We start from the raw sequence: 18181 nt of genomic DNA on the forward strand, positions 1-18181 counted from the left end.
CTCTCACTCTCACACATTCTTGCTCAGTTCAGTAGCCAGAATTCATGCTGCCCTTCTGCAGCTGCTGTAGGACTCAAACGATCACAGCTATAATACATCATATTGCTACTTCTGGCTCTGCAATTCAGTCACAGGCATGCATGTGGATGAAAACACAGCACATGCCTGAAATAAATACAGCAAAATTGCTTTGTGTGTTGGAACATAAATGTGTTGTAGATTTATTCAGGGTTTTGTGGAAGTCTATAAATGGCATATCTCCCATTTTATGTGGCCGCATATGGCAAGTAAGGGCCGAATAATACTCTGCTCTGTTTAGATTTATACTGTATGTGTTAGAGGGCTGAAGGGGCTGGAATAGGAATTGTTCTAGGGGCAGCATGATGAGTTGAAATGGGAGTAGGGATAACACCACAGGGCAGTAAACACATTACTCCTCAAAGAATAAGGCTTGTGATACACTATACTGTTCATATTGTCAAAAAATTCCACCAAAAGTACTGTAAAACTAACAATAAATTGATCCTTTCAACAAGTATTGCCTGTGTAACAAAAGCCTGATATACAGTATTGTATTCCTCTCTTCCACAGATCTCAGTTAAAAACACATAATTAAGCCACACTATTGCGCTGTTTAAGAAGCTATTTCATTAAGTGTGGGTACTGTAGTTTATTTTGAGACATTCCCAGATGCAACAAATGTGTATCATCTGAAAATAGTTTCAGATAAATGCCCTATTTTCTCTTGCTTCTGACCAATTTTTATAAACTTACATCTTCAGTAGAAACAAGAGCAAGAAGAAATATAGAGTAGCACAAGACTGTTTCAGTAAATGTTTCTTAGCAGTAATTAACGTAGTCTTAGCAGTCGGACCAAATGTCAGACCAAAAAACTATCAATGGAGCTGTGTGTGGATCCTTAGCATCCAAATGTTTTAGTTCAAAGGATTCTTCTTCTTCTAAAACTGAGAACAAAGCACTTCGATGTGCAACAGTGCCCATCAGCCTAACTGGGAAACTGGACTGAAACCTCAACATTTTGTGTAAATCTGGTGTTAAGTATTTTGCCCCTCCGCCTCTCCAGTGTTAACTATGGAGTTCTCATGGTGGCATTTTCTCATCATTATCCAGGTACTTTGCTCGGGGTTACATCTCTTTTCCCAGGACAGCCATGGCTTTATTAAGTGTTGCCCACATTTCTATGGATGATGCCCTGTGAGCTAACCAGGGCCTGTGAACAGACAGTCTCCCAGCCCAAGTGGACAGGACTCTCCTCTGGGAAACATGGGACTATACTAAGCTGTTGTTCAACATCAGTAAATGGGTGAAGGAAAGACAGAAAGTCTTTGATAAATGTAGTTCCTGTGGAGGACAAACAAAGGCACTGCAGCAGTTTTGCATTCCATTTGTGATTTTATAATATAAACATCAAGATGCAGATTTATGCAGATTTTTTAAATCATATCAATTATAGGAAGACCCTGACTGGCTTTTAAATGTATTTTAAAAAAAACTTTAAAGCACTGACAATAAAAATATTCCCGTGTGACAGATCACCTCTGGTTAGAAAATTACACCTGGGAAATGGAGAAGCAAAGCTCAGATGACCTCAGCCTATGCTCAGGCTCATAAGGTTTTAGAAAATCCATTATATATTGTGGGCCCTGCTGTAAAAATTGTTTTAATTGACTGGAAATTTTATGAGAGTGAAATGTAGCTAAGATAGGTGTTATGGGATCCCTTTTTTTCAAAAGACTGCAGCTGTGTCATAGACCAGCTGGCTGGGCAAGAATGGAGAATGAAGAATATCATTTGAGGAAAAAAAAGTAACAAAATGTGTGACCTTGTCCTCCAACTAAGGAGTATGTCAAAAAATTTTCTCAAAAGTTTCTTTTTTTTATTTCCATTAAATTTATTTTATTAACAGTGTTATGTAGTGTGAAAGGGGTCATTGGCCAGATCTTGCAACTCCACTTTCATCAACCTCATTTCCAGCCATAGCAGGAAGCTGCTGTCAGTGTCACACTGTACACTACCTGCCTAGTGCCAAATGCCAATTTGCAACTAGCAGCTAGTAAAACAAGTGGAGCATGTAGCACCAAAAGAGCCAGATATTTCTCTCAAGAGTTGGTGGTGTCAGGATTCGTTGAGAGACAGACCACTAACCGAAACGCACAACACCAAAGAGCTGAATTTAGTTTGTTTATTTAACAAAACTCACAGATGAAGGTCAGGCAAGTCCAAACAAGGCTGAGTTCATGCAATGCAACACAAGAATCCACAATGGGCAGAAAACTCCAACAATCCACAGTTGAACACACATGGGTACAGGACACTCAACAAATGATAATAACGTGGCATGAACTGGACAGAATTGACAATTGTTTAAACAAGAGCAAACAAGCAGGGCCGAGCACAACCAGGAAACACACATCAGGTAATCAGGACAGGGAGAATGCACACACTCCTACACACACACACACACACACACATGGGCAGAGGGGGAGATACACAGATGAGAAAGAGAGGTTAATCAGGAATGGCACAGACAATATCAGACTAAAACAAGACTAGATGCAGAGACATGGACAGAAATACAGAAACAAGGACGGAAAAGACAGACAGTTTATCCAAACAGACAGGCACAAGGACACAAAATAAATGGACATATAGATCAAATACCAAAAAAACACAGGGAAAAACAGGGGGACAGGTGGAGACTAAACGGACCTAAAAAGAGAGTGAATATTAGACTTACATTTGTCACAACTCCAAATGAATGATAAGTCCTTGTTGGCTGGATGTGTAAGTAGTGGATAGGTAAGGGTTTGATAACATGTTCACCGAAACAGCTTTATGAGGTGATGTGTCAGTGTTGCAGCATTAAGATTTTACTCATCAAAGTTAAAGCACTTCACAGGCTGGCTTCTAGTATTATTTCTGTTTTTTTATTTTATGCCCTATGATCGCAGCCTCAGATGCACAGGCAGGGTTCCTCAGAAGTGACCAGGCTTTCATGGTCAGAGTTCCTCACCTCTCTCCCAGTCACCGGCTTGGAGATTCAGTAACATCTTTTAAAACACTTCTCTTTTTAAAAAACCCTGCCATATATTAATATTGTCTCAATTTTTATTTGTTAAATGTGTAGAAGATTTAATTTTATTTCATGTTGTTTTTATTGCATTTTTATAGTTTTATTTTATTTCACCTTTGTATTTCTAGTTGCTTGCTTTTACCTGTCTCATTGTTATGGTTTGTAGTACTGAAATGTTTTAACCTTGATGGACTCATGTAAAGCAGCTTGTAACAGAGCCCAGCTCCTCTATTGACGCTGCCGAACAGAGTAGTAGTGTATTCCTTATTGCCCCCGTTCGGGGGTCGATATAAGCTTCAGCTCCTCTATATATGTAAACTCACTTCTGAATAATGGAGGAAGGTCAGAATGGAAGTAATTGATTTAATTTGAGCACAGAAGAGGGAATTGATCTGTGAATAATGTGCTCCGTTTACGGTTGTGAAAATGGTGCCGCTCTGACCTGGATTAATTTGCTTCACTGCGTAAGCAAATATGAGGTGTTTCTTTTCATGGCGTCTCAATGTAAAGATTTAATTCTGTGCTTAGTCAGAAGAATATATTTGTTTCTTAATACTGAGTTTTACACTATGATGGAAAAAACAATCATATTCTTAAAAGCTTTATCACACCCACATTTTCTTTAATTAAAAACGTGATTTTTTTCTGTCTTTCAATACAATATGTACATCTCTTGAGTCATATGGATTGATAGAATAATACAGTACATTACAACATATTTACATACCAATGAGTACAATACAAACCATCATCAGCCAGAGGCCTGAAAAGGTTTTCTGTCGTTTCAAGTCTGTAACCTCAGGTTGATGGACCTGAACAGTGAAGTCTTGATGCCCAGCACATCTGATGTGTTAGCACCCCCTTCAGTTAGAGCACTGTGTTGTCCAGTGTTTCCAGTGCTTCTGCATTGAGTAAGAAAATGCCCTTGTGCATTAGACCAAGAAAAAAAAGACAGGAGAGGATGAACAGACTGAAAAGGGAGAGGACTGTAAAATATGAGGGCATTTAAATATTTTAGAAGCAGAGGGAGAACAAATTGAATAAGACAATAGGATTTTTATTTTATATTGTTCTCTATCCAGTCTTTGAAGTTGGGTACATGTGTGTAGACTGTGTACAGGTCAGGATCACACTCTCCTTGCTCATAGCCAAAGCTCACCAGTCCCAGGAGTCTCCACAGCCCTTTTCTCTCCCCCTGCACCTGTGTGAAGCTGAGAGAGGGCTTCTGGTTGTCACTGGCTTGGCTCTGAGAGAGGGCAGGGAGGACAAGGATTCCCCCAGTGTCAGAGGGACATATGTTAGAGGACCCATAGTCAGGCTTTTGGCTGGCACAGAGCATATTATCAGTGACGCTGACTGGCAGGCCATTACGAGCATACTGTTGCTCACATGGGACTACATCAGCAAGGTGAACGAGCCCAACCCTTGCCTTCTCACCAGGACCTAAATTTGAATCAGGCAGTGGAGACCAGCCTGTCACAAGTGCTTGCCCAGAGGTCACCTCTTCTCCCTGGCTGTCTGAGAGGCAGAGGGGCAGGACCTTCTCCCCGATCCTTGCCTTGTCCAGTAACTTGACCACAGCCATGTCAGAGTCAAGAACATGGGGGTCGTAATTTGGATGAACAACAATGGAGGCCACCTAAAAGAGAAAGAGATGGACTTAATGTGCATGTCTGGTTAAAAATCATTACAAAACAAGAGCTACTATAGCTTACCCTAAGGTGTTGAAGACCTTTACTTTCCCTGTGGTCATCACGGTAGTGCTTCCCTACTACCACCTTAATCTTGGCTGCATCTAGAGGATACACCTTCCCCAGCTCTGTCACACAGTGGGCTGCAACCACCACACTCCTTTGGTTCACCAGAGCCCCACTGCACACCAGCTGCCAGTCAGAAGCCTGATCATGGTTGCCAGTTCCTGTTCCAATGGCCTCCTTCAGGGACACTGTCTGGCTGTCTGCCTTTGTCACCTTGGTGTCAGCTCCATTGGTGGAGCGGCGGTAGATGGCAGCCAACCAAGGCCAATGAGCCTCTGCCGGCCTCTCTGGGTCGAAGGTTGGATGCTTCCCACACACTGCCAAAGAGGAGGTGAGAGGATGGGAGAACAGAGAGGGAAAAGTAAGACAGGAAAAAATTAGACTAACATTGAGACTGTGTCAACACTTCACGCTGTGAGGCTACCTTTGAACTGTCTTTCCCTTCTGAGAGATTGTATCTTAAATGTGCACATTAGCTTGCTGTTTTAAAGATTATTTGCCAAAATGCACAGCAGGGGCATGGATGGAGCAACATATAAAATACTTAAAAGCCACACAGTGAAATGTGAGAGCCCCTCTCCATTGTCCATTAATGTAGATGGATATCCGCTTTAACAACCCTCTGAAAAATGCATTACGGGGGATTCAAACAAATTCTTTTTCCCATTGTCATCAACCAAGCAATAAATAAAAATTAAATAATAAATAAATGATGGGGCAAGCATAATACATTCTTAGACTTCTGAGCGGCTTTTGCTACTTTGTTCCACAGTATCAAGATCCAAAAATTAATCTAACTCCAATGTTTGTTGACAATGTCATAGATGTGCAGACCTCTTTAATTAAAGGTGAAAACACCACACAGACCCAACACATATCCATGTTGGTATTGAGGCAGGCTGTCTATGAAGAGCTGTCAGTTTTGTGGCTGGCCCAGTGTAACTTCCTTTCACTCTGTGCAAAGACGATAATCATATGTCTAATATAACGTTGAAAATTAAGACCTATTTTAAAGCGATATAGTCTGGAGGAGAAAGGTTCCAAGTGGACAACTCTGTGTGGAAGAAATCAGGGCAACCACCTTTTGGTATTGTGAATCAGAATTGTCCTTAGCAACATTATTACATTAATGGGAATGTACAGTGTGAATGGAACAACACTGCAACAAAGCTCCCCTATCTCCTGTATATGCTGAACGAGGATGACCAAACTGAATGAAATCAGCAAGAGAGCTGAAACCACATCCACACCAGGTCCACCACAGTCGGCTGCTTTGTGGGCTTATCAGACTTCAAACTAAACTCAACCGGTCTATCTAGGGTTCCACAACAAGGGTGTCCAGCATTTGTTGCACTATTATGTTGTGCAAGGTACTAAGACCTTGCACAACATTAATATGATATGTAAGAGCCTTTGTGATAAAAGTGTTGGGTCATCTGAGAAACAATACACAAGATGTTGTTGTTGCCGATGATGAAAAAAAAGGTGACTGTTGGGTAAGTAGGTTGTTCATTTTATTACAGCCCAGAAAGAGCCTTGTTTATTACTGTCACTGCATCTATCTCTTTTAGCTCAGCTGTAAATGACAGCTATTGGCTTTTCATTTTAGAAGCTTAGGGAACTTTCACTGAGTACTAATGAGAGGACTATAGCTGGCAGGATCGCTGAAGATGGGTGGCAAATCTGACAACATATTGCTTAATGTCAGCAAATAAAGTGCAGAGGTAATATTTTTAGAAAGGTCTACCGCCCATAGTGACTTGCTTAATATTGTCGTATAGTTTTCTTGTTGCTATGTGGGTGTAAATCACTGTATCAAAATGTGTGTCAGTGTGTTTGTTCTGTGGCAGTGCCTGGTTATTTCCAGTGATTAGACAACTAGTGGTCCTCTGCTGCCCCCACCTGGTGAACAGGACACATGACGCCCGCTCCATTTCCCAGTCTTCAAGCAAGTGCGACGAGAACTGCCAGAGTGTTGGTAGAACGGAGAGGCACATTCATACTCTATATGTGTGTAAAGGTGGTGGAAACCCTTTGGCAACTGGGAAAGCACCGGGGGGCCTTTAGTGGGGCCGGCAGACTGGAGTTGTCGGCCCAGCCCAGAGGAGTAAAGCTTGTGCACAGGTGTCTTTCTGAGGGGAAAAGAACAGGCCAAGGGTGTGTAGACTTATTGCTTTAATTCTTCAGTCACTAAATAGCATAATAATATAGACTATAGCATACTTATGGATGTCAAGTATTTTATGTTAAATGCTTGTTAAATAACATAATGCATTCGTAAACATACCTGGATGGTGTCTGAGGTGGAAGCACTCTTTGTATAACCAGCTCTGATACTTTAGGCTCCCGACATGCTGCAAATAGACACGCATACATGAACACACACACACATAAAGGTTGGAGCTGTGATTTGAATGGAGCTAATGTGACACCGTTAGTGGACTGTTGGGTATTGTGAACTAAAAGTGCCATGTCTTTAACAGTAACACTGTCTAATATGGCATACTTTGTGAAGGTTTAAGAAGTTATAAGCAATGGCTTTAATAATGGTTAAAGGAAAAGTTTGATATTTGTGAATGTCTGTACATATCTGTACTTTAAACATGAGCTAGTTAGCTTAGCCCAGCATAAAGACTGGAAACAGGGGGAAACAGCTAGCAGCACCTCTGAAGCTCACAACTTGTTATATCTTGTTTGTTTAATCCGTAGAAGTGTAAAAAACAGAACTTGTGCTTCAAAGATTTAGAGGTGCAGGTGGATTTTGTTACCTCTGAACAGAGCCAGACTACCTTAGCTGTTTTGCCGTTTTAAGTTACATACAAGCTAATCGGCTGCTGGCTGTAGTTTTTATATTTAACAGACAAGCATGAGAGTGACATCAATCTTCTCATCCAACTCTCAGCAACAAAGAGAAAAAGAGTATTTCCTAAAACGTTGCACCAACTACCTAGGTTGAAATTAAAAATATCTTGGCTTCTGTGTATCCCTTAAGAGCGTAAGTTGCTTTGGCTTTTATTCCTAGCTTTTTAATTCATCATGAAACTTTAGCCAGTGGATATTTTGATCACTTACCTTTTGGCAAACAGCTGAAGAGCAGCCAGACCAAAAGCCATTAAGAACTAATTAACATTTACAACTCCAGACTTGATGGATTATTGTACTGCAAGAATCATTTATCCCATAGCATTTAAGGTTAACATTTGTTTAGCATTCTATTGCCTTTTACTTACTGGCCTTTTTTATCTACAAGTCTGATGGCTTGATATAAAGTGAGAAACCCCCTTACACCCTTTATTAATTACTTACTCATTGTCCAATTAAACATTGAGTCTGAAGTATTGTCTGTACTTGAAAACCCTTTAGATGGTGTACCTAATCATCAATTATCAATGCAGTGTCCCTCAGAAAAAATGCTGTAGCCTATGTACATGCCTACAGAAATGTATACCTCCCACAAACAACCAAAGTTACTTAAATAAAAAAACAAAAAAACAGTGACCAAACAGATGACGGTACCTCTGACACAAATGGGTGGTTTCCCACTCCAGGTACCATTTGGCTGGCAGGTCCGTTGGGCATCACCACTGAGAGCATAAGAGTGGTTACAGAAGAAATCCACTGTTTCAGGCTCCACCCCAGGCACCAGCTGGTGGTAGCCATGGTAGAAGCGTGGGAGAGGTGGGCAGCTTTTCTCTGCAGAAGGGGAACAGACAGTAGGTGAGGGTGAAGGGCCAAAGAGAATAGGATAATATTCATTTATATTCTTCTCAATAAATCTCTTACCGGTGAAGCTTTGGTTGACTTCTTTCTCCTTTTCTTTTTCTTTCTCCTCTCTCTCCCGCTCCAGCTCCTCCTTTGTTTTCTCAGCAGAATCCTTCTCTGTCTTGTCCTCTTTAAATGTTGGCTTTTCGTTTAGTTTCCCACTTTCCTCACCTCCTGCTCTGTACATGGTGTACTGTGTAATGTTGACTCTGGTGGGGATGAGTTTCCTCCCTGGCTCTGTGGAACCTATGGTATTATTTTCTTTCTTTGTGTCCTTTGAATCATATATAACTGTGTTGTTCTTTGTCATTTCCAGTTCAAATATCTCCACTGTGTTTTCACCCTCAGCTATAACCGTCCTCAGCTTGGTGTCATTAGGGCCGACTTTGTCCGGATCCTTTTTTCCATTCACTTGCTGATCTTTTCTTTCCTTCTCTTCCTGCCCTTTGTCTTTTATCACAACTATTTCTGTGATATCTGTCTTTCCTGTCTCCATGTTTGTGTCTGGGGTGCCTTCTTTTTTCTCAGGTGGCTTTCCTACTCCAGGTACTCCCTTTTCAACTGTATTCAGGCTGTTGTCTGGGGCTGTACTATCTACTTTATCTTTACTGCCTCCAGTGGGTTTTTCTGACCCAGTATTTCTTTCCTCTAGCTCTCCTTCATTCCTACCCTCAGCCACAGTTTTCTCTGGAATGGTACCATTATATTTATCTTCTCTCTCGACTGCAGTTGTATTCTTGTGTCCAGTGTTTATATCTTTCCCTCCAACACGTTCTTTTTCTCCAGTTGGGCTCTCTAGACCTTTCTCTTTAGTTTTCCTGATGTTTTTGTCAATGTGTGTATCTATTTCTGTCTCTTTTGCCATGTCTTTGTCTTTTTCTGCTTCAGTGAGAGTGTTGTTCACTGTGAATAAAGAACAAAGAAAATTGGCTCGTCATGCTGAATGGCTCTAGGCACAGACTCATTTTCCTGATCCATTAAAGCCCATTATCCTTATAAAAAATATAGTAAAATGAACTGTATGTTTTCTGCACTATTTGCACTGACTCATCCACCCTATCTCTAATCCCCATTATTTAAGACACTTTGTCTGACCTTGGGTGCAAACAGGAGGAGTCCCACTCCAGGTGTTGTTAGGGAGGCAGGTTCTCTGGGAGCTCCCACTGAGTTCATAGGGTTGGTAGCACAGGTACTGTAGAGCAATGAGGACATCATTTGGTCCATAAACCAAGAAGTGGTCCCCTTGTGTTGGCTTGGGTGGTAAAGTACATACTTGCTCCACTGGAACTGGAGACAAGAAATAAAATCAGGCTTTTAGAATCACCCTTTTTCCACAATCTTCACCATGTGTGGCGTCCAGAGACAAGCAAATGACACACATATGACTTTCACAGATCGCAAATTGTAATTATTTGGCAAACAAAAAACTATTCACGTTATCTTACCACACTCTGGGACAGGCGCACTCCAGGTGCCATCACTCAGGCAGATGGCAGTACGAAACCCCCGCAGCTCAAAGCCAGAGTCACAGTGGAAAGTAATGCGTGCCCCCGAGTGATGAAACAAACCCTCTGTGGATCCATGGGTGGGCACTGGAGGCCTGCGGCATCCCACCACTGAGTGAAAATATAAGCATGTGCATTTTATTCATGAAAATGTGTTGTCTTATGTGCCAGTTTCTTATCTGAATGATCATCAAAATTGGAAACACTTGGCACCTTCCTGCTGTAGAAGACCACACAAATAGACCATCAGTGGGTTCATTGCCTTCTGGCATTTGTAGTTCAGACAGGTAGCCCAATAACCAAAATCTGAGCTCTCAGACTCATTATTCTCAATTTAAAAATGTCGAGAGCTTTAAAGGCATAGCCCGCTACCTCAGAGGCTCATTAATGAATCATTTTACCCACCATAGTAAAGTGTGAACAGTTCACAGCAAGACTTTGTAAATGCAGAAGAAATAGTTGCAATAAAAGATCTTTAGTCAAACTCTTCCATTTTCCACAGTGTTGTAAAAGTGGATTTTATGAAGTGGCGTAGTTGAGATTGGAATTGTGGTGGTGGAATACTGTTTAACTCTGTTATATGCCAAACTATGGTAAAATAATATCCATGTCATTAATGGGGGAAATTATTGTGTTATTCTTTTTGTATTTTGTGATGTGCTGTTTCTTGCTGAGTATAGTATCTATTTCTGTATTCAAGGCAAACTGCAAATGTGCACACATGTTGTGGTAGGACTGCACCACCCACATCTGAGTTCATAAAACCCAAACACACATGTTAACACTATGGTTATCATACCATTACAGCACTCTCTGTGAGAGTTTTTCTGTGTTGTTGGGTCAGAACCATGAAATGCGCTGTCTGTGGTTTTATAGTCCCAAACCAAGGAACTCTCCCAATAATCAGGGCGTTTTTGCCTTAAGGCATTTCCAATTCCGTCCCTTAGGGGATGGAAAATGCTGTTAGCCAGCTACAAGTGGAAAAGTAAACTGCAGTTGACCTCCTTTAACTTTGTTTTTAAACAAAAAAAGTTTTAAGCACCCTAAGGCCCGTTGTTGTATTGCGCTTGAATGATTCATCTTCCATGTCAAATTTTGTCCACAGACAAAAATGACATGAGTCGGAGTTATTGGGGTGGAATGCTAACAGATTATGCATAACAACACATACTGTAAATAAATCTTCATTCCTTTTGTTTAACACTGCACTCCAAAACAGAGTGTGCCAGAGAGAGAAAAGAAAAGGGGAAATAAATTATTATTATTATTATCTTAAGTTTCTACAATAACGTGTCAAGATTCTCTCATACAGAATGAGTTTTAGCTCAGGCTCACAACAGATGACAGGTTGATTATTGGAGGCTTAAAATACAGCTGAAGTCAGGTTCAGTTTTCCATCTGACCCCAGGGCAGAAATGTAGACTACATTCCCTCTACAAAATGTCAGACATTACCGTTATTCCAGCTCTCTTCCATTAAAATTAACAGCTGAGGATCCTCATGGGAATGCAAATGAATGCACACTGTGTGGAATGAAACGCCTGCCTGTTGCCTCCTCCAATGGAAAAGCTGGCTCGTGTTATAGAAGTAGAATTGTTTCGCCATTCGTTTTATAGACTCGAATTTAGCTCTGAGAATGACACCACGAGAAAAAAAAAGTGAGTGGAGTTCAGGAAGTCTGTTTTTTCAGGTTCTTTAGGGAGGTGTGTTGGATATAAAAACACAAGTTAGGGTTCAGACACCCATAAATAAAAGCCCCTGTAGGCCAACCACACCCTAATTGAGGCTGTACCCCACATGACGAAGTGGAGCTCTGCCAGTGTGCTTCTTTCTCCATGTATTTGGTTAGAGCATTTTTCCCTTTTAATTTCAGTTGCAGAATGAGTTCCTGCATCAGTTGCTTCAAATACTGCTCAATTAAACACAAACATATTTGTTAGATGGTCATTCGGATTCACAGCCCATCTGTTGAAACTTATTTTATAAGTCTTGAAAACCAAAACCAAAACCATAGATGGGACTGCAGAGACGGGGAAGGCAGCTGGCCTGAACCCAGTCCAAACCACAGACTTCTCCCTTGTGATAGTGAATCACTGCCTGACTCTTGGCGGCAACAATAACAACAATCAAAAAGGCTTTCAGGAAGGGGTCAATGTTCGATAAGTTTCTTGTAACTAGGAGTGCCTGATTTCAGAGGAAAATTGCTAAAATAATTCTGAGAAGAGTCAATACAGTAAGACGCAAGAGGTGGAACATTCAAGTCATGCCTACAGAATGCCATAAAGACTGATTTATTCTTCAATGTGATTAGAACCTGAAGGCATTTTTTTCTCCCCCCCCCCCCCCCAAAAAAAACTTAAATATTAGCATTTTTCAAGCATAATAAGCTTCTTTTATGTAGCAGACTCACCATTCTCACATCTCTTGCCTGTGTAGCCAGCCAGACAGGCACAGTGGTAAGTGTAAGAACTGTCCAGGATACAAGTCCCATCATGCAAGCAAGGAGAGGAGCTGCAAGCTGTAAACATACAAGTGAGTGATATTAGGGCACAGGAAGAAATGTTTTGTTTTATAAATGTATTAGCAGTATAGCGATGCAATCTGTATGTCTAAATGGCTGTCCACGCCAAGATACATCAAGGGATTCATGTCAAGTTGGCACTATTAAAATGTCATTTTCACATTCAATTTCTAAATGTGTGTAAGCTACACAGAAAGCCTCTGTTAACTTTTACTAGATCTGGCTTAGCCACTGGTAACTTACACATGTGTGTGTCGTTAGTTTTAAACCTTGAGAATGAGCACATTGCTGGAAAGTAAAACCTTCTGGACGGTCCTCACTTTCTCAACGGGCTGTTAGCAGGCTCAACACTCTGACAAAGGCTCTTGCAGAAACCTGTCGGTGTCAGTCATGCACTGTTGAAGGCTTTTTATTACAGACTGGAGTGTGGAGTTCCTTGGAAACTTCTTTCTTGTTCGTATTTGTTGTGGACCATGACTCAAAAGAGCCTCTTTGTTCATTGAGTATGACAAATTACATTTTATTTATTGTCTCCATAGCAAGGACACACTCTTGGGCTGTTATTGGATTAGGATTTGGTTTGGGGTTTAAGGTTAAAATTGACCCTAAGATATGGTCATGGTTACAGTTTAGGATTTGGGGAGGGGAATTCATCATGTCACCAGTGATCCTCGAAAGTATACAAGTAAACTATTAGTAGCAAATAAATATAAATAACAGTAGTAGGGTTTTTTTGTTGTTGTTAAATTACACTGGTATTCAACCTGCCTGAACTCTCCTGGAAAGTGGCAAAGAATCCATCGAAATTCTTGTAACCATCAGACACAAAGAGTACGTGCAGACTGTTGCCAGAGCTCTGAACTGGTGCAGGTCTGTGGTTCCCACAGACTCGAGCGATAACGCGCGAGTCGATGCTGTCACCATCTCGGACCTCCACGTAGTCATAACGACAAGAGTGGTGAAACTCCAGACTCAGCATCATGAACCTGGGGGAAAAACATAAAGCAGTAAGTGTCTTAAAAACTTGAAAAAGTGTTTTTAGTGTAGTGTTAAGACAATTTTAAGTACATTTTAAAAAATAAAATGTCAACTTATTGGTGTAACTGTTCGGGTTTGTGTTTTCCTGGATTACGAGAGCACCTGTGTTCCCTGGCAGTGGCACTGCAAGCTGGCATCATGGTACTGACGCTTTAAAATCTTCAGCCAGCATACAAGTAATGACCACTAATGATAGCTACTAAATACATTAACGACTGCTGAAGGTGATTTGCCCCACTATGACATGGCCTACTGCTTCTAATGGTGTGCGAAATGTGTCTCATTTTAAACCAGGTGCCACTACAGTTAAGATTTAGATTCATGTTTTTTTTTGTTGTTTTGTTTTTTGAGATTAGTGGGAGTAAAGGTGTTTGGAGCAGTTTTTAAGGAAATAAGTAACTTGAGATCATAACTAAGACAGGTATAGGCAAGTAAGACCATATTATTATTGTATGGAGCAACTTTGAACCAATATCACTAAAGTGAGATGATATATTTGAGATAAAGCACAATCATTATTGACACTTGGCAACAACGATAACGACAAAAATCTGAACTGAGTGGAAATTTGTCTTAAGCAGGCCAACCGTAATAGATATTACAGATGGACAATAAAGATCCCCAAAACGAATGCTTTAATGTCAGTCAAAAACTGTGGTGATTTTGACTTTGAGACACAAAATTTTCTTCCGTTTCCAACATGTTTATTTGTAAGCTGTGGTCATTATGTGTTTATTAACTTATTTGTTCACTTGTTGACTGTGTAACCTAACAGACTAACAGATATGGATTCTTCAGTTGAACGTAGTTCCAGTGAAAACTGTTGACAGCGGTCTGTGGGTTATTCAGGATAACTAGGGCACTGTTTCTGAAAAGACATTTTGGTGTTGAATATGTGATAATGTGGAATGCAAATGTTGGATTAACGGTCGGTTGGTTCATCACGTTTAGATTGCCATGACATTTTGTACAGTCATTTGAGATGTGTCTAATGATGAAATAACTCAGCTGTATTCCAAGGAAGGTTAAAATCAAGGGCGCTTGGTTCGTTGACGACTGTCATTCAGACTTGGCAACAACGATAAAACAATTAGCACATTATGAAACCAAAAACAGATGCCTATCTTTGGCTGTGTGGCTTTGGCAGGCTTTAAAACATCTTGAGAATTTTTTAAATCCCTATATTTAATAGATCATTTGTCGTTAACACTCATTATGTGCCTATTTAACAGTTTAAGTGCACAAATAATTGCCATTTAATTTATGTAACTGGCAGTAAGTACTGCTGATACACAGCATTACCCATCCCAGTCTAAATAAAAATCTCATTATTTCAGATCAGTGGCTGTTAAAAGTCTAGAAAATATATCCACGAATGCTGAAGAAGCATGTTGATTGTGCAACATTATTACCAAAACAAGTAGCACGACATGATTACTGGTATGAAGAAAAGTTATTTGTGTTAAAGTTTCCAAAACGTGTTCTAAGTGTGTTTTAAAACAGCCATGACATCCAGAGAGAGTGGCTGTAGCTGCAGTGGTCTGTTTCACTGTGAAATGAAGTGAGTATAATAACTGTTAGAAGAAATTTACATACACTTTCAATTCATGAGCTGTTTGGTTCAGTTGCAGTCCGAGTGTGACATTGAGAGGACTGCCAGCTGGATTAGGAACAACACAAAAGAGTCTCCTCTTCCCTTCTCTCTGATTTCAGACGTAATCTCCTTGCCTTAAATTGGAATGGACATGAAGGACTGATGAACTTTATACAAGACACTGGCATGCTCCCAAATCCTCTAATTTTACCCTTTATCACAGACCCTTGGGTCAGGGAAGCTTAGACTAATGAGATGGGCAGTAATGCTAAATGTTAGCCTGCAGCAGCTCCCAACAATACGTGCCAGTTGTAATTCATGAATATGTTGCTTGTGATGTGAGTTAAAGAAAAAACCCTGTCAGTAATTCCACAGTCACTCAGGCACAAACATAACTTCCCATTAGTCTATCTCTGAGCATTGCAGCTCTTTTTCATTTAGGGGTTTTATTGGATTTATGTCACAAACGATTTAAGAATATGACATGTAAATATTAGACATCACTATATTATGTATATGTTTGTTTGTTGCCGCCTAGCAATCTATGCATGTCAGAGTTCACGGTTGTTAAGTTTAATGCAAAGCTTTATATGTAGCAGAAGAAATACTAATTAAAAGTCTTTTATGCACGCAACAAACCACTACCTTATGCACTGCACACTCAGCCTGAATCTAACTGTATGGAGCTTTGTTCTGCTAAAACTCTGCTCAAATGCTTGCCTGTAAAATTCTGTATGCGTAATGGAGAAAATTACAGAAATAGAAAGTTATCACAGGACTGAAAAGTAATAACTTTCCTGAAAAAAAAATGGAGTGTTGTGGTTTCCAAACTTTGCTGTAGACTTGCCATCCGTCCATGACATACTACATCTTGCAGAAAAATCTGAACTGAGTGGAAATTTGTCTTAAGCAGGCCAACCGTAATAGATATTACAGATGGACAATAAAGATCCCCAAAACGAATGCTTTAATGTCAGTCAAAAACTGTGGTGATTTTGACTTTGAGACACAAAATTTTCTTCCGTTTCCAACATGTTTATTTGTAAGCTGTGGTCATTATGTGTTTATTAACTTATTTGTTCACTTGTTGACTGTGTAACCTAACAGACTAACAGATATGGATTCTTCAGTTGAACGTAGTTCCAGTGAAAACTGTTGACAGCGGTCTGTGGGTTATTCAGGATAACTAGGGCACTGTTTCTGAAAAGACATTTTGAATATTTTAATGTGGAATGCAAATGTTGGATTAACGGTCGGTTTGTTCACCACTTTGGTGCAGAATGAAATTTCTCAATAACTTTTGGATTGCCATGACATTTTGTACAGTCATTTGAGATCCCCATTTAAGATGTGTCTAATGATGAAATACCTCAGCTGTATTCCAAGGAAGGTTAAAATCAAGGGCGCTTGGTTCGTTGACGACTGTCATTCAGACTTGGTCACAACGACTGTCATTACAACAGCCAGGAGCACTAACGAAACAAGCAGTGTCCATCACCTTGATAACAACCTCACAGAGGTAAATGTCTGGGATTCCCAACCAGTAAGTCATACCTGAAGAAGCCCCTTGGATGAGAGGCGAAACGTCTTCAAGTATCTTAAACCAAGTCCAGTTAGTTGCCCTTGATTTTACCTTCCTTGGATAACTATGACCTGGATGCCTGAGAATCTTCACAGATGTACTTTGTTGTTTAGTGCTAATATTAGCATGCTAAACTATGATTGTGAACATGGTAAACATTAAATCTAAACATCAGCTTGTTAGCATTATCACTGTGAGTATATTAGCATTATCACTGTGAGCATGTTAGCTTATCACTGTGAGCATGTTAGCATTATCACTGTGAGCATGTTAGCATTATCACTGTGAGCATGTTAGCTTATCACTGTGAGCATGTTAGCATTATCACTGTGAGCGTGTTAGCATACTAAAGTTAGCATTTAACTAGCACCAGAGGCAGCGCAGGAGCTTTTGGACAAATAAACACCCATAGTCGGACCGAATACTGCTGCTAGAACTGGGCGGTTGGTGGCAGAAGGAGCTCAGAGTTAAAACGTTGATTTATCTTCACTCGCGCTTCTCATCAGCGAGCCACCGTGTGTTTCTGGTTCCACTGTTGCGTCAGTGGGCATCCAGAGCTCTGGGGGACTACTAATTCATATTTATATAAAAACCTGACAAAACTGGACATGACTTGGAGGAAAGTAAGCAAGGAAGTTGAACTACCTGGTAAGTTCATAAAATATGTGTCTATTACTTGATTACAGCTATCGTTGTACTTTATTGTGAACAAGTTTCCATAGCACAGGCCTGATCGATCCAAACTCCATTCAGAAAACAAACATTTTAAAAGTTGTTGTTCTGCTGTCTTGCTGACAGACCTGACAAAGCATGAATTCATATGTTTAACAAATCGGCATCCTGTTGTAGTCATTTAGACATCATTTTGATATTGTAATTAAAGCAGAATGTTTGTTGTGTATATTCGCATTATCACGTTGTGTGTGAACACTGCAGTAGTCCAGCGATAAAACCTCCGCCTAAATTTGCGTTAGTTTAGTTTGAAATTCCAGCTGATGGAAAAACAACAAACAAAATCTAACCTGTGATTTTACCGTTTACCACTCTGTGATAAGCAAAATAAACCATTTTCAAGAATATTATCACTAACCTTCCTGATTTAACTGATTACCTCCAAAATTTGCTCTGAGGACCAGTGAACTGCTATAGAAGCACAATGCTTATTGTCTGACCTGAGCTCTATGGTAAAAGCACGGTCCACCTGTATGGTCCACTCACACCGAGCATTGTTGGGGTAACTCTCCAGTACCAAGTGGCCTTGCCGTTTACGGATCACTCCCCCACACTCTGAAAAACACATGGAAAAGAATTCCATTTTGGAAAGCTGT

The 18181-nt window shown here is 40.3% G+C and overlaps 1 protein-coding gene across 2 annotated transcripts in view; it reads right to left on the bottom strand.

The window, feature by feature from the left end:
* Nucleotides 1-2189: 2189 nt before the first annotated feature.
* LOC123961806 (inactive serine protease PAMR1-like) overlaps nt 2190-18181 on the bottom strand; it is a 45692-nt gene continuing 29700 nt past the window's right edge. For both annotated transcript variants that reach the window (XM_046037520.1, XM_046037519.1), the window contains 11 exons: nt 18026-18140; nt 13408-13625; nt 12529-12636; nt 10059-10229; nt 9709-9900; nt 8635-9516; nt 8368-8544; nt 7139-7205; nt 6754-6983; nt 4810-5168; nt 2190-4733 (listed from right to left, as the gene is read on the bottom strand). In XM_046037520.1, the coding sequence (XP_045893476.1) occupies nt 4152-4733; nt 4810-5168; nt 6754-6983; nt 7139-7205; nt 8368-8544; nt 8635-9516; nt 9709-9900; nt 10059-10229; nt 12529-12636; nt 13408-13625; nt 18026-18140 (3101 nt within the window). In that variant the 3' untranslated portion in view covers nt 2190-4151. The remainder of the gene's footprint in view (nt 4734-4809; nt 5169-6753; nt 6984-7138; nt 7206-8367; nt 8545-8634; nt 9517-9708; nt 9901-10058; nt 10230-12528; nt 12637-13407; nt 13626-18025; nt 18141-18181) is intronic.

The sequence above is a fragment of the Micropterus dolomieu genome, linkage group LG22, assembly GCF_021292245.1.
Source record: "Micropterus dolomieu isolate WLL.071019.BEF.003 ecotype Adirondacks linkage group LG22, ASM2129224v1, whole genome shotgun sequence".
Classification (NCBI taxonomy): domain Eukaryota; kingdom Metazoa; phylum Chordata; class Actinopteri; order Centrarchiformes; family Centrarchidae; genus Micropterus; species Micropterus dolomieu.